At 34.2% G+C, this 17,837-nt stretch overlaps 1 protein-coding gene across 1 annotated transcript; it reads right to left on the bottom strand.

Moving 5' to 3' along the window:
* Positions 11,700-14,802, bottom strand: LOC109223089 (myb-related protein Myb4-like). The gene is made up of 3 exons (XM_019387349.1): positions 14,613-14,802; positions 13,830-13,959; positions 11,700-12,849 (listed from the first exon to the last, which is right to left on the bottom strand). Exons 1-3 carry the CDS (start codon positions 14,743-14,745, stop codon positions 12,012-12,014), a joined length of 1,101 nt encoding a protein of 366 aa, XP_019242894.1. The 5' UTR covers positions 14,746-14,802; the 3' UTR covers positions 11,700-12,011.

The raw sequence follows: 17,837 nt of genomic DNA, 5'->3' as shown, positions 1-17,837 counted from the left end.
AATTATCATTTGAATTCAAGAAGAGTGGATGATTATGACCTAACTTCTCCGGTTCAGTGTTATCGAGATTCGCCATTGTTGATCCTTCAAATGAGCTTCGTGAAATCTGAACTAAGGATGAAATTAAGACCACACTAATGGTCGTGTGGCTCTGATACCATGAAGAAATCAGCTAACCATGGAGATTTGCCATGGATGAGAAACTGTAGATCGAAGTTTAGAGAAGAGAAATGTGGTTCGATATTTCAGAGGAAGAAGAAGCTGTATTGATACAACCGTACTCAGTATCTGTACATGCAAATATATATATAAAACCAACTCTAATCCTTAACTAGAGTTAAAACTAAAGCTAACTTGAGTTACACTAATTCTATTCTAAGGTAAGTTAGTTACAACTAATCTAACTAACTAATGAAGCTTAACCACCACAATCATTACTAATCTCAACAATTTGTTCTTTCTATTATAAATGCAAGTAAACCCTTTCTAAAAATAAAAGAAACTAGCTTTTTTTGATATTTTTTAAAAATATTCTGCATAAATTAGCTTGTTATCAACTAAATAAAACCATGATATATCAACTTCAAATTTTTGACTCTTTAATGTCTATGAAGCCTCTAAGAAATAGCGAAAAATAAAAGATTGAATTCTGAATTCAATGAACTCTATGAACTGCAATAGTTATCACCCAATCTATTGGAAGGGAGGAGATTTTAACTCGTAGCTTGATGCATCTTATATAACTTGTGCCTAAATTGACATAAGCTAATGTAGGTTCCAAAGAAAAATAATAAAATGCGAGTACATCACATCAATACTCAATCTGTCACTAAATTTGACACGAGTCTCGAAATAAATATGCATACATGATGATATACCGTTCTAATAAGAACTTAAAAACAGTTGAAATCATCGAAACATGCGACTAGTCAGTTTCATACATAAATATTTGACAAAGTTGGTAAACTAATATCAAATATTCGAAGGGTAATGGTGCATCGCTTTAGCAAACTAGAAAATATACTACGTACTATACTATTATTAGAACTAGTGAATTCCTTCGCGTTTCGCGCGACTGTAATCAGATAATTTTTGAAATGATAATCTCTAACGAATTTAGTTGATATAAAATAGATAAATAGTTATTATCTATATGCATAAATTAAATATGAAAATTAATTATATCATAAATATAATATTTTATCATCATGAACAACTTAGTCAATTTGACGAATAATGTATTATTACTTCCATTAATGTGAAATAATTGAGCATTAATTGGCATTAACTCTTATATATACATTACTTGAATAGGTGCTAACATATGAAATTTACAAAAGGCCAAAAAAAAAAAGAAAGAGAGAAGCAGAGTAAACCTTTCTGTACAAAGAGTTTCCAGAAGATTTCGGATGAAAAGCAGAAGAATGATTAATGGAAAAAAAAAAAAGACAAAAGTTATCCAAAGGAAAAGATGTGCTTCAATATATATAGTAGCTAATACAATTGTAACTTATATTGGGTATTAGGAATATTAAGGAAATTGAGTGTACTAACTTTTCAAAAATAGATGACTGTTGAACATTTTCTTTTTAAAATTGATGACTATTCAACATTTTTCTAAAAGGTGTAACAATTTTGTTGATAATTATGATGAATTAAATTGCCTAAGAAATGGAAGAAACGTTACAATTAAGTATAATAATTGTAATATATTTAATAGTATAAAGTTCATTGAAAGGGAAAAGATTTTTGGACAAAACAAAAAAACAGAAAAAAAAGATAAATAGCAATCCTCATCTATGGAAGATGTCACATCAACTTTCCTATTCCCAACTTTATATATAAAGTAGTAATATTTATGGTGTAGTAGTACATGTATGGTAATGGAGGATACCACGCAGTCAGTTGTCCTAAAACTAGTCGTAGCTTGACCACCGTCGAATGCTCTGTTTACGGGTCTCCATCTCCCACGTTGTCTATTTCTCGTACGATACTTATTATTTTATGTCTTGTCATTTAAAAGAAGGATTCTTGAATTAAATTCAGTGCATTAATTATAGTAGTTGATATTGAGTGTGTGTAAACAAAGTCAGTAGTTGATATTGAGTGTGTGTAAACAAAGTCACGCGTGGAAAGTAAAAAAGAAAAATAAACTACTTATAAAGAGCTAGATACTCTTACAGCTTGTTTGGGTGATTGTTAAATATTGTTTCATAATATATTGTACTGTATCGTTTGATGAGTACAATATTTGGATACGTTATATTGTATCGTTTGCCGTCATTTTATGATATCACACACCAGGTAATAGGAAGAACAAACTTGCGATATTATAAAGAAAAATTATAATATGGGGTAAGATTATTATATATCTTCCGGTTATTTTAAGATTCACCAAACGTTTGCTCAATCTCATTTTATTGCATAACAACGATACCAGTCTATCGTACTCCATTGTAAGTGGCAACTTAACATGACTCTGTGGAGATAAACTATAGCTCACTAAGTTATTCGACACCAGAAACCCTTACTTTTCGCTCTTCAGACATTATCAAAAAGCTTGAGAATTTAACAACAAGAAAAATTTATCACGAAGTTGGAGTATTTCTGAATGATAATTCTCAAAACCCTTAATGCCTTTATATAAGGCAATGCCCAATCCGAAGGGTCAAATTTTTGGAAGTAAAACGCGGTTTAAAAGGGCGTTTTACATATTTGAATTATTGTTATGTCTTAGGCGCAGAAGAGTTATTGGTGGGCCACTAAACATGTAAAATGCGGTTTATTATCGCGCTTTATATAAACGCGGTAATTCACCGCGTCTTATATACTTGCCTTTTCAGCTTCCACTAAATCGCGGTTTGTTACTGTTTGAGCAAAAAAGTATGAGACCTTTTTTATTAAACTAATTAAATAAGAAGATGGAGGGTAAATCCTAGTTAAGGATAATTAATTCTAGATCCGAGATGAATAATATAAATAGCAAAATATAGCTGAGTATGAATGCTGACCGTGATTATGGCCAGACTTAATAACACAAAGAAAGATGCATTAAGTAACATTAAATGACAATAAAATGTAAATAAAGGAAAAGATTCACCCAATCTTGAGTGAGACGGATCCTCTTTCATTTGATAAAGATGAATAATAAATAAATACAAGAACCTAAGGACCCTTTTTGGATCTGATGAAGGTCTGGGATCACAGATCCTCTAATCTCTTTAGAGAGGAGTGTTTAAATATTTTCTAGACAGAGGGAAAGGGAGAGGGAGAGGGAGAGGGAGAGGGAGAGGGAGAGCGCCCCCAGTTTGGGAAGTCCTCTCTTCCTATTTATAAGGGGTATTCCTAGAAAACCTTAAAAAAAGTACAATTAGAGGGAATATTCAGTAGAATATTCCTTTTGAGGATTCCAAAACAAACTAGTTATTTCATCACTGCCCGACCTCGGCCTTATTGATGTTGTCCGACTCCGGCCTGCCCGACCTCGGCCTTATTGATGGGCCTTATTGATGATTGTCCGACCTCGGCCTGCCCGACCTCGGCCTTGTTGATGACTGCTCGACCTCGGCCTTACTGATGATTGTCCGACCTCGGCCTTATTGATCTCTGTATGTCGAATTTCTCTGATCTAATTTTGACCCATACAGTTATCTCGTTCTATATAAAACACGGTTATGAACTGCTTTTTATATAGAAATATAACTTTTTTTTTACACTTAAAAAAGTGTTTTGAGTTCCAAAAAACCACATTTAGATTCCGGACTCCTATATCACTCGTATGGTCATTGTATTGCAGTAATTCCTTTGTCTTGACGTGTAAATTAAAAGGCGAAGTTCGTACTTTTTTTATACAAGTAGGAGTAGTACATGTATGGTAATGGAGAATACCACGCAGTCAGTTGCCCTAAAACTAGTCGTGGCTTGACCACCGTCGAATGCTCTGTTTACGGGTCTCCATCTCCCACGTTGTCTATTTCTAGTACGATACTTATTATTTTATGTCTTGTCATTTAAAAGAAATCTTCATTTACTACATTCTCTTTTCGTCCTTTGTTTGTACTTTTAACCATCTAATAAACTACATTAGTTTACTTCATGTTTGGATATATACAACTCATTTTCTAAATTATGTGTTAATTTCATTTCTGGATATTTAATAGTAAAATATATTTTTATGAAAGAATTACGTATTTAATCACTTGGTACAGCAGCCCAACTAAAAATGACCTAGGTTTGAAGTTTTTACCCGGTTTGGCTCAGGTTGTATATAATTTGAAAGAAACTTTTCAGCCTTTAGCCCATTATTAAAGACATACTTCTAGGGTTTTTTTCTTTTCTTCTTTCATCTTTCCCAGCATACTCAATCTCTCTTCACTCGCCTCTCTCTTTGTTCTCCCTAAAAATTACATAATTTTTTTGTACACACTCGTGATAATCCTCGCATACTATGTCAATTAGATTTCGATTTTTGAGTTACTTAACAAAAAGAGATTAAGGAACCACAATAAAATTTGGCATATCAGTCCAAAAACTATTAGATCTGGCCTAAAACTATCAGATATTGCCTAAAAGAGCATCTCGATATTTAAATTATGTAAACTTTATTAAAATATATTTTTATTATATATATTCACGTGAGAAGAACATTGCTATATAATAATTTGTCAATTTTATATACTCAACTACGTAATTCAATTTAAAACATAATAAAATATATTTTATATTGAAAAAAATATATGTGGATAAAAAAAATTCACGTGGTAACACATGTATATTATCCCATCCGGCGAGATTGGTTACGGTACTATTATTGTAATGCCAAGTCCAGAGGATATAGGACTATACGATCTTTGGATATACTCTTCTCTTAATGCTGATGATCAAATTATTTTTTGATTTCCTCCTAATTAATAACTAATTTAAGCTTAGAATTTTCTTATCTTTGTGATGGTAAGTATTTAAATATTTTGTTAGGTAATTTAAAAAATCTTATCTGTTGTAAAAATATTAGTGTAGTGTATAACATTTTCGTGTAGTGTAATTCTGAAATGTTTATCGTATATTGCGGGCACGTAGAGAGTCATATGCATGGTCCCATTTTAATTAATTGGCGTAGTAACTCTACAGGATATCGCATGGACATAATAGAATAATGCGATTAGTCATTTTCGTACAATATTATTTGACAACATAGGTATTTTCGATACTATACTTATTACAGTATAATAATAGTATACTCCGAACATAAATTGGGACGGAGAATGTATTCAGTATAGTCTGTACTAGGGGTGTTCAAACCGAACTGGAAAACCGCATCAAACCGAAAAACCAAACCAAACCGATTAAAAAACCCGACTAGGTTTGGTTTGACTTAGTTTGATATTGAGTAAAAAAACCCGAACCAAACCGACATATAAATATATAAATTTTATTTATATTTTTAAGACTTTGTAGTGATTTTTCTTTAGAAAATGTAGAAATATTTGGGATCCTCTCATGTATTAACCTTGAAAGCGTAAATTAACGAAAAATTATTGTTAGACGACTAAGAAAATAACTATCATGTGTTACTAAAAAATTTCTCCCATTAGAATATTTTAATAGATCATATGTTTGTCAATTTTTTCCATATTTACTAAACATATATTCACTTATCAAAACTTTATCTATAATTTTAATAACGTAAGATAGAAATAATATTCATGTAACAAAAAAATCCGAAAACCCGACAAAACCGAACCAATCCAAACCGATATAATTGATTTGGTTTGGTTTTGATAAAAACCGAATCAACCAGGTCCATGTACACCCCTAGTCTGTACAGACATCGACATGTTTCAATGTCATGGGACCTATCACCTATCTTATAGTGTGTGTTTAATGTCCCCTCAAAAAATTCCCTTTGTTTCGAAAATAGTAAGTGCAAAGAATTCTAGGATTTAATTTTATCCATGGTCATTGAACTTTTGTATTTGTTATCTAAAAGTCACTTTTTTTTGTTACGTAAAATCATTCAACTTTGTGTTCATTACACAAAAGTCACTTTTCTTTCTTTTGTTACACAAAAATCATTTTACTTTGCTTTAGTTATCACAAAAGTCACATTTTTACTTGAAAAGTCTATTATGCCATTGATATCATATAAACCTTCATATTTATGTAATACCTTCTATATTATATACTATATAATATATTTTTAACTATGTATTTTATTTATAAATAAAATAACTTAATATTATTATATTTATTATTTTTATAATATATTCGTATATTTAAATTTTTTAACGTTAATTTTCAAAATATATTAGTAACGTTATTAAATTTGACAGTAACTTTAATATATATTAGTAAAGAAATAAATAGGCAAGTGTATTTCCGTGAGAAAATTCACGGGTAAACAAACAAAGAAAATGAGGAACAAATCATATGTTAATCTGAAGGAAAATCCCTAGGTACTATATGCGAATTTAGCTGAAGATATTTTTCTGGGGATTTACCTGGGCATTTGGTTATTTGGAAAATTACACTACTAGAAATTCGGAAAAAACCGTCCAAAAAAATCGACCAAAGTTGGTCGGTAATGGCCAATAACCGTCCAAAATACGACCATTAACGTGTGGTCGGTATTTTGAAGGTCGGAAGGTCATACCGACCAAAGTTGGTCGGAAATTACCGACCAACTTTGGTCAGTCAATTATATTAAAAAAAAAAAAGAATTGCTGGAAAAAAGTTATTTTTTAACACTACTAATATATCTTGAAAATTAAAGTTAAGAAAAAATTAAATATACAAATATATTATAAAAATAATAAATAAAATACAACGCGAAATCTACTTCGCTTCCCAACGAGGCAACATTAGAAGGTCCTTCAATCACGCCCACAACTCGGGCCATACATCAAATCACGATGGGAATCAAACACCAAATAGCTCTTGTTGCCCCAAAGCAGACCCTTCTCGTCTCATTCAGTCCATATGAGCACATCTCGCAGTCACATCACCCTCAACACGTAGCTATCTCGTCATCACTTCCCTTAATAGGGACACAACAGAACACATAGATCCAGAAACACGCCCACACAATCAGCACCTCAATGCTCAAGCTTCGGGCAAAACCCAGCCTCAAGTCCTCCAGACTAGCCCAACATCATTGCACAGAAATCACATCTCACCCCTCGATCAGGGGATCACAAGCCGTCAATGCACAGCTGATACCGAGCGCTCATGTTCGCATACGAACGCGTGGAAGGAATTCAAGAGTTACCTTTCAAGCTGAATCAAGGACGCACGATAAGAATTCAAGAAGGTGAAATTTCCTAAAGGTTCTGCAGCCTCCCGAGGATAAGTACAGACGTCTCCGTACCGATCCGCGAGACCCTACTAAACCTACTCATGACTCGTGAGACCTATGTAACCTAGGCTCTGATACCAACTTGTCACGACCCTAAACCCATACCCGGTCGTGATGGCGCCTCTCGTGAAGACAAGGCCAGCCGACACAAACCCCAAGTTTAATTAACATATATAATAATTCATAATCAAGTCATTAATAATGATAAATCCTAAAATAAAGCGAAATATATCAACTGCAAAAATAAAACACAGCCCGGCATCGGGGTGTCACAAGTCACGAGCATCTACTAAGGTCTGAACATAACTAAGAATCTAAAATGTACTACACACAGTCTAAGGAAGACAAGAGGGAGAAAAGCAGTGCTGCGAACGTCGAGCAGCTACCTTGCTAACTCCGATGACTCTGCCACTGAGCAACCAACACCCGCTACCGGGTTCAAAATAATACCTGAATCTGCACACAAGGTGCAAGGAGTAATGTGAGTACGCCAACTCAGTAAGTAATAAAAGTAAATGAAAGCTGAGCAGTAAGAAAACACGTAAGCCACGTCATAACGCTACGACAAATACAGTACATTTCCAAAACAGTACAGAAATCATTTACTTCGCAAATCAAGCTCAGTTCCGATAAAACCTTTTAAAACAACTTTCAATAGTTTCAAACGAGTGATAAAATAGTGAGTAAAAATGATAGAAATATAAACAACCTCTCGGGCAAAACATGTACCATAAACTGCCCCTCGGGCATAATATCATCAGAACCAGCCCCTCGGGCTACCTCACAATCACTCGTAATCAGCCCCTCGAGCATAACATGAATCAAGAACCAGCCCCTCGGGCTACCTCACAATCACTCGTAATCAGCCCCTCGGGCAACGTGGATCAAGAACAGTCCCTCGGGCTACAAAACATCACTCATACTGGGTACCCGCGCTCACTGGGGGTGTACAGACTCCGGGAGAGGCCCCTTACGACCCAAGCGCAATTACAAGCCATCTCGTGGCATAATCAATCTGCCCTCGGCCTCACATAATAAACAGGATAACCACACTGGGTACCCGCGCTCACTGGGGGTGTACAGACTCCTGGAGGGGCCCCTTACGGCCCAAGCGCAATATCAAGCCATCTCGTGGCATAATCAAATAGGCTCTCAGCCTCGTATCAATCACAAGCCACCTCGTGGCATAATAAGTCAGGCCCTCGGCCTCTCACATATCACAAATCAGTACCACATGCTGTAGCGTGCAGCCCGATCCCATAACATCCTCACAACACAGGCCCTCGACCTCACTCAGTCAGAACTCACTCAAGCCCCTCGGGCTGCCAGTAAAACAAGTACTCGGCTAAAAATATCATTTTTGAAATCAAGAGGAGTGAACAAAACCGTGTTATGAAAACATTAAGAACATAGCAACACTGAGTGTAAATATCAAACCAAAAACAGTGAGGAAATTAGTAATAAAAGCCCCTAAGTGTCCAAACAATCGGCACAAGGCCCAGACACGGCATTTAGCCCCAAACACAATAATACTTTCCAAAATATAACAATATCAAATAGTTTCCAAGTAAATACGCAACTTAATAGTCGTACGGGATGGACCAAGTCACAATTTCCAACGGTGCATGACCCCACGCTCGTCATCTAGCGTGTGCGTCACCTTAAGGTAGCACAACGATGTGAAATCCGGAGTTTCATACCCTCAGAACAGTATTTACAATCAGTACTTACCTCTATCTGGTCCAAACTCTAGTCCGCTATCCCTTTGCCTCTCGAATCGGCCTCCGGATGCTCCAAATCTAGCCAAAAACAGTTTCATGTCATCAAAATATGCTAAGGGAACAAAGCCCCCCGAAAACAATCGAAAAACAACGGGAATCCCGAAATTAATCGAACTCGACCCCCGGGCCCACGTCTCGAAATTCGATAAAATTTAAATCAATATATTCCTTATCTCCCAACGAGTTCATACATATCAAAAGTACCAAAATTCGACCACAAATAGCCCCTCAAATCCTCAAGTCAAGGTCTCCAATACCAAGCCCTAGTTTCCCAATTTTTAACCCTTAATTTCCATAATTACAGCTTCCATGAAATAATACCATAGAAACGAGTTTTAGATTCAACAATCTTACCTCAAGACGTTATCCCTTGAATTCCTCTTCAAAATGGCTTCCCCAAGCTCAAACCCGAATAAAAATGGTGAAGAAATAGCTAAAAATCGCGAAGGAAACCTTTTATACTTTCTGACCCAGGCTTTTCGCACCTGCGGTCCTTTTCCCGCTTCTGCGGCCTAATCCACCGCATCTGCGGTTTTCACTTAAATGGCCATTTCCGCATCTGCGGTTAAAAACCTCGCACCTGCGCTACCGCAGGTGCGCCCACTTCATCGCTTCTGCGGTTCCTGATGATATTCCTCTTGGTCGCATCTGCGGCTGCCTTCCACTTCTGCGAGCATCGCACCTGCGGCCTCCCATCCGCAGGTGCGGTTATGACAACAACAATATGCTTCAGCTGTCCCAACTCAACTTTAAACCTTCCGCCAACCATCCGAAATCATCCCGAGGCCCCCCAGGACCTCAACCAAAAGCACAAACCAGTCATATACCACTACCCAAACTTATACCAATCTTCGAAACACCTCAAACAACATTGAATCTATCAAATCACATCGAATTCAAGCCTAAGATTCCAAAAGTCTTTCGAATTCCGCTTTTGATCAAAAAGTCTACCAAACCACGTCCGAATGACCTGAAATTTTGCACACACATCCCGAATGACACAACGGACCTACTACAACTCCCAAAATTCCATTTCGACCACTATATCAAAATCTCACCTATCAACTGGAAAACGTCAAAATTCCAATTTCGCCAATTCAAGCCTAAACCTTCCACGGACCTCCAAATCACATTGCGATCACGCTCCTAAGTCCCAAATCACCTAACGGAGCTAACCAAATCATAAAAATTACGATCCGAGATCATATACCAACAAGTCAAATCTTGGTCAAACCTTTCAAATCTTAAGCTTCAAACTGAGAACTGTTTCTTCAAAATTCATTCCGGTTACTCTGAAAACCAAAATCGACGATTTACATAAGTCATAATACATCACACGGGGCTAGTCATGCCCGAGAACTGGCGAGCGAAGTGCAAAAGCTCAAAACGACCGGTCGGGTCGTTACAGTGTGGTTATAAAAGCTTCTCATTAAGGGTAGAACTGTAAGTTTAAGTTAAATTGTTTTCAAATTTAAAAAGGGGCCATTCTTTTTGGAACGGATCAAAAAGGAAATAGGTTCACACAAACTGGAAGGGAGAGAGTATAATATTGCTGATATGAAACTCCAGCGTGGACGGATTCTTCATTCTTTTATCGTGCACATCGTTTTCCAAAATTAAACCATTGCTAGTGAGTGCCATTGAAGCTACTAAAAGCTTTGAAGGTCCGCTAAATAAATTGATGTAGATTTTTTTTAGTTTCTTATTCAAATATTACATTCATTATATAAACCTATAGCAAAACCAGCAAAAAACTCCACCATGCCTCCACCTCTGTTCTTCTTAATCATGCCGGCCATAATTTACCACCTTCATCTTCACCAATCACCATAAAAAGGAAAAGAACCATCTACCTCCCATTTCTTTCGAGGACCAAGACTACTCCCAAAAATTTCGCTTCTCCATCATTTGTGAGACCAATTCTCACCATCTCCATTAACTAAAATTATTCTGAAGGGAGCAGAGATATCACTGCTGCCCGGGAGCATTTCTCTTTCACACCCCCTATCGGAAGTTGTCACCAGAAAAGGATGAAAGTGGAGAGATTTTTGTTGAGGATTTCAGTTTGGGCGTCTTTTACAGTCGGGGTTTTTTTTTTTTTTTTTTTCCTGTTGATTTAAGGCTGGGAGTGATAGATGATCCAATGTGCAGGTGAATCAATGGCAGAGGGCTGACGTTAGGGGCGGATGCACGATAGAACTACCGGGTTTCAATTGAATCTAATACTTTCGACACACTCGAGCATAAATTTATGTGGTGTTAGAGTTGTTCAAGGAAGAATCAGGTGATTGGAAGGTTCTGGTTTTTTAGGCTGTCTGACGTGGTGCTCCGTTAGTTGGGAAGGATATTTTTGCTCCAATTGATTAACAGTAAGGGCTTTTTGGTCCAAAAGGTAAACGGAGGATATTATTGGTCCTTTTCCGGTAAAATTATTATATAAAAATGTAGGAAAAAATAAAATAAAATTATTCAATAATAATAAAAGGTGAGATGAGAGAAAAAGACAAGGTAACAACGCGACCACACCAAATCGATCATTACATAAAGTAGTACATTTCGTCGTTACGTAACAACGAATTTAACGATATGATAGAACAAAACTTAAGTAACAATCAAAACGAACATCGTATTTAAAATAACAATATGATACAATACAATAGGTAACAACTATCCAAACAAGCTGTTAATGGCTTGAGGCCTTATGGAAAAACTGTGCGGGCTTGGTCCAAAGCGAATAATATCATACCATATTAAGTAATATTTTTGGGCCGTTTTAGTCCTAACACTTGAGATCTATAACACATATACACACGTATATACATAATTATAGTAAAAAACCAGAAAACAAATGCACTACAACAAATTTGAATAGTTCCTAATTAAGACAAAAGCCAAGCTACAAGGTCACTATGCTGAAGATCTTCACTCTGCATTTGATCAATTTCTATCATTGCTTTATTCGTGCAGTTTTGTTGCAGCCCTGCATTGTCATTACTATCCCACAACGACCAAGATGAAACATAGTAATTATTATTTGACATGTTGTTCTCTTGCTCTACTTCTTCATGACTTGCCCACAAATATTCCCAATCCCCCATAAATGTTTTTGTTTCATCACTAACAATAATTTTGTCATGTCCACCTTCTTCACTTAATACTTTTTCAATATTATTATTGCTGTTGTTATTGTTATTCTCGACTATTTCAAGATTTTCTCCTTCGCCGTTCCATAAACAGCTGAGCATGAAATCTTGATCTAGCTCTTCATCTTCGTCTATTAGCACAATATCATCACGCCACTGCATTTGATCATTATCTAGCTCTATGGCATTATTCCCACTTGGTATAATATTATTCTCATATTCTTGCCATAAGCTAGTAGTAATATTTATGGTGCTAGATGAGGCTTCTTTCTCTATATTTGGAGTTGAGGGCGTAGGAACTACATTCTCATTTGGTAAAAATTCTGGCTCCGCTACTGGCTGATCAGGTTTCGATAAATTTGAAGCAATAGACTTTGATGATGGACTTGTTCGTCTGCGTCTTTGCTTTTTTAGTTGTTGTGTTCCTTTTTTGGCTAATTCAACAACAGCTTGTGGCAACTTTTCATCACTTGGAATCCTTAAGCTTTCTACTTTTCTGCTCAAACGAGAATTCCAATAGTTTTTTATTTCATTGTCTGTTCTACCTGGTAAATATTCTGCTATTACAGACCACCTGCAAAATAAATTAAACATTTTTAATTAATGTGCTACTGCTAAAATTTAACAAAAAAAAAAAGAAAAGTCCCAATTACAGTTTAAAAGGATAGGAGTAAGTAAAAGGACAGTGAGACTGAGAAAAATTCGTTTCTTAGCAAAGGAATTAGTTTAACTTCTAAAGTGTAAATGAATTTTATTCTATCAAGTAAATTTTAGAAATAAGTACACAAAATTGATCATAATAACAACAACAATCTATTTACCAAAATAAAAAGTGAAACAGTTTGTTAATGTAAAAGTTGATTACATAGTCGATGTATATATAATCAAATTCATGGTTATATGTAGTCAAAGGCGGATGTAGAGGGGTAGTATCAGATTCATCTCAACCCAGTAATTTCGACGCGAAGCATAAATAATTTATGTAAAAATTCACTAAAATCATAAAATTAGTAGTTCTGAACCCATAATTAAACATGCAATGCATCCAATAATAAAGAATATTAAAGATTAAACCTATAAATTTAAATTTTGGATCGATCTATATAGTGTGCTTAATCTCAAATAACTACACGTGTCCTTTTCTCTTTAAATAGCAAGCTATCTTTGTCAGTATTATTAAGCACCGCTATCTGTGCCTACATACGTACAAAATTAAAGTCTTTTTCCACTTTTAGTGGTCACTGCTGCCACCTTTTGGTTTAACCGACACGGATATACGACTGCTATATTAAAAATATATTAATAAGGTTTGAAATATAAAATAACGATTTTAAATGTTAATAATTAAATTTTAAATCTAATATATATATATATATATATATATATATATATATATAATAAAAAATTAATTAATATAATTTTAAACAAAAATTATTGAATTTGACCGAATCCGTATTTTAACTTTTACCTACGTCTCTTAGATTTTTGTCTAAAATTAATGGAGGGAAGACAAACATAAATTGTAAAAAATTAATTATCAATGACAGAACACACCTGTTACCCAAAGTTGCACGTAACTTGATGATTATAGCTTCTTCAGCAGGAGTTATATTACCTCTCTTTAAATCAGTTTTCAAGTAATTAATCCATCTCAGTCTGCAACTCTTTCCACATCTCAGTAACCCTTCAAAGAATAAAAAAGAAAAGGAAAATAAATAAATAAACCGATTAGTTATATTATAATTAAGCGAGTGACAGGAGTTAGAAATATAATATAATTAAGTAAAAATATACTTCTAACAAGCTTAGATTTCTGATGAAATAATCACACCAGCAATATTATGGTATCGAAAGATAAGAAGTCATGGGTTTAAATTCTAGTGCTATTGAGAAAAAATATATTTTTATGTGTCTGGCCAATACAAAAAAAAAAATTATAAAAGGCGTGTCGAGACATAATATCATTAAGTATATGTTATCTAAAAGAAATGAAATCAGTTCTATTTTCAGGTAACCCCGTCAATTTTCTAAGGGCTAAAAATGGTGAACTGAGAATGGAGCTAGCACTTATTTATGGTTTCGCCCCTGGCTTTCTGATATTCTTCTGATTGAGAATCGATTCAAACCATATTATATTAGGTCGTCCTCGGTACAAAAGGTCAATTCAATTTTTATATTAAACTTTCTTTTACCCTCTGAAATGAAGTATTATACAATTTTTTTTTTTTGATGAGATGATCAAACACTTCACGATATTTATACATAAAGCGAAAATATATAAATGCAGCTCGTAATATGTAGTTTAACAAGATCACATTTAACATATAAGAAATGTACCAGCATTTTTGGGTAGTGATCTCCAAGATCCTTCGCCATTAGCCTGAATATATTTAGTGAGAATTTCATCTTCTTCTTCAGTCCATCTGCCTCTCTTGAGACCTACTTTATCACAACAAGGTGTTCTTCCCATTTGTTTGTATGAATGGTGTAGAACACACTTTAATTTGATATTTCAAATGGCATGCAAGTGGAGAGTACAGTGTAATGAGCCCCAAAATGAATGCCAATAAATAGAGGGAGAGACGGCACAAGTAGCTAGTTACTAACCCCATGCCACCTAGGGTAGGGCCGGGAGATAGAAGTTCAGATACGAGTTCGGTCAAATTCAGTAACATTTGTTTAACCAGTATTTTAATTTATATTAAGAAATTTATTAAATATATATATACACGATAATCGTTGCTGTTAGTTTTTTCTGGCATCTTTTTTGTTACAGACCTTTTCTTTTGTTTCTTTTTTTATATTATTGTCCCTTCTGTTGAGCCAAGAGTCTCCCGGAAACAACCTATCTATCCTTTTCGGGGTAGGGGTAAGGTCCGCGTACACTCTACTCTTCCCAGACCCCACAAGTAGGATTATACTAGGTATGTTGTTGTTATTGTTGTTGCTGCTGTATATACATACACGATAAAATTAGAATCTAATTATGAGATTTTGAAATCTTCATTTTTGGAGTTAATAAAGTTAAAATTCTGAATTCGACGTTACAGCACCACCTACCTCAGATTTGCCATTTTTGTGGTGTTGTTTTTGGACATTTGTCACATAAATTCTTCATTTATCTTAACATAACAGAGGTATAACATGGCAATAGTACATTTACTAATATTTTATTAGTACATAAAAGTATTAGCAAAAAGTTAAAGACAGTACTGTGATAGCATCATCTTAAAGTTTAAGTGGTTACAAATGTGACATATTTAATTAATTTATTTATTTGTATTATGTTTACACACACACCTAACGTGAACTTTCATGTGAATTCTTTTGATAATAATGAATAGTGGTGATATACTTGAATCCAGAAACTCTACTTGCTCCAATTGATATTATGTTAAAGTGTGCAAAGCTTAATAAAAAAATTAAAGAGTTTAATTATTTCTGTGCACCTATAGTGTATAATTCTTTTACGACACAAAATAAGATTACTTGTAAAACCGGTCATTTGTATCTATAGTAATTAGAATATCGTAATTTACTTTGGAAAATACAACAACAATCTGCTAGATCAATCAAAATTTATTGATAATATAGTGATAAGTTTTTATATTATTTAATAAAAGTTTTCTTTTATAAGTTGTTACGTTACTATAAGTTAGCTTATGAGCGTGTTTGGCTAAGCTTATAAGCTGGTCAAACTGGCTTATAAGTACTTTTTGGCTTATCTACGCGTTTGGTAAAATTAAAAGTGCTTATAAGTTAAGTGCTTATAAGCCAAAAATAAGCCAAAAGCCATAAGTTGGTCTCCCCCAACTTATCAAATTTCAGCTTATAAGCACTTTAGGTTTGACCAAAATATTTACTATTCTATCCCTAAAATACTTCTTTTTGAAACAAAACTCTTTGTATACCCAATTTTTTAGCTGCTTATTATTAATTTCGGCACTTTTATCCAAACACGTAACTGCTTATTTTTTAAATCAGCTTCAGCACTTAAAAGTATTTTTCAGCACCTATGTTTATCAGCTACTTTAAATCAGCTAAGCCAAACGGGCTCTATGTATGTAACTTTAGTGTGAACCAAACGTGGCATTGGTTGATCTCATATTTTGTATGCATGTCACTCGTAGAGGCATTGTACATATTATAGTAATTCCTTTCTTTAATTTGGAAGTTCGAGGATTGACGAGAAAAGGTAAACTTCATATCTGTTCAGAGATCAAACACGTGTACGTTTTTTTTTTTATAATGAACAGAGGCGGAGCCACAATATCAGTTACAGATTTGGCCTAACCCAGTAGTTTTGGTTCAAATTATATATTTATTTTAAAACTTTTATTAAATATGTACAAATTATTAATTTAAAATCGAGTAACTTAAAATATTAGAATTCCAAATCCATAAGCTTGAAATCCAGGCTTCGCCTCTGAATAGTGGTATCCTAAAATATATGTTTATAATTGTTTATAAAGAAATTTAATCTTGTAATTTTAAAAATACAGTAAATGAATTATTTTAACTAGTTTATGTGACACTATTGTGAACAGAACGTGGCAAAGGTTGACCTGAGATTCTGCATGCATGTAACTCGTATAGTCATTGTATTGTAATTCTTTTGTTTGGTAGTGCGAATACTGACGATGAAAAGGAAAAAAGGTTAACTTCGAACTTTTATTTGCATCAGAAATTGAGTTAAGATTAAAAGTTATGAATTTTATTCTTGTTATAAAATTAGTGTCGGACTCCGGACTTTTACTAAAAAAATTAAAATATCAAAAGTAAATACGTGAAACTACCAAGGAATTCTATATTTATTATATGTATAAAAAATTAATTTTCACCTTATGTATATAGATCGTCTTAGTTGTTGGATTTGGAATAAATTTATTTATTTATAAAAAATTTTTTTAATACAAATAAGAACAACAATAACAAAAAATCCAGTGTAAACTCACAAGTGGAGTATGGGGAACACGTATGCAGCCTTACCCCTACTTTGCGAAGATAAAGAAGATATTTCTGATAGATTCTCGGCTCAAGTAAAGCCATATCAAAGCAGTTATTAAAGGAAAATAGTAATGGATAAAGAGGTTATTTCCGATAGATCATCGACTTTAGCAAAATACAATCGAAGCAGTTATAAAAGGAAATACAGTAAAGGATTGAGTAAAAAAACTAAAATAGTCTCACAAGTGAACTATATTATAAAATCTAAAAGAAACAATAATATTGAGTCGAACCCATACCCAGTGGTGGAGCCACATTGAACCAAGGAGCAGAGGCGGCTCAACGGATTTAGTGGCCTAAAGCGAGCTATATTAAGAGGCCTCTTAAATTTATTCCGCAAAATTCATATAATAATGAAACACAAAAAATTTGCTTTCTGGTCCATTGATCCATCAAACTATGACTAAATAAAATAGCTAAGTCAGAGACCGTGAGTTAAAGTCAGAAAATAAAATAATCAAAAATATGAAAAGAAATGAATATACGGAGGAAAAATTAAAACTGAAGAGGAAGACAAAATACGCTAACTACTAAGAGAAAAAAAAAATTATTGTT

This window comes from Nicotiana attenuata, chromosome 2, assembly GCF_001879085.1.
Source record: "Nicotiana attenuata strain UT chromosome 2, NIATTr2, whole genome shotgun sequence".
In the NCBI taxonomy this organism is placed as follows: domain Eukaryota; kingdom Viridiplantae; phylum Streptophyta; class Magnoliopsida; order Solanales; family Solanaceae; genus Nicotiana; species Nicotiana attenuata.
The sequence above is the reverse complement of the archived record's forward strand: the minus strand, read 5'-3'. Positions and strand labels throughout refer to the sequence as shown.

What these genes read in the sequence shown, in the direction of transcription:
- LOC109223089 (XM_019387349.1), bottom strand. Translation starts at nt 14,745, where the DNA reads ATGGGAAGAACACCTTGTTGTGATAAAGTAGGTCTCAAGAGAGGCAGA. An exon ending in ATCACTACCCAAAAATGCTG is followed by an intron (nt 13,960 to 14,612) that starts GTACATTTCTTA and finishes TATTCTTTGAAG; the next exon opens with GGTTACTGAGATGTGGAAAG. An exon ending in CGTGCAACTTTGGGTAACAG is followed by an intron (nt 12,850 to 13,829) that starts GTGTGTTCTGTC and finishes TTTATTTTGCAG; the next exon opens with GTGGTCTGTAATAGCAGAAT.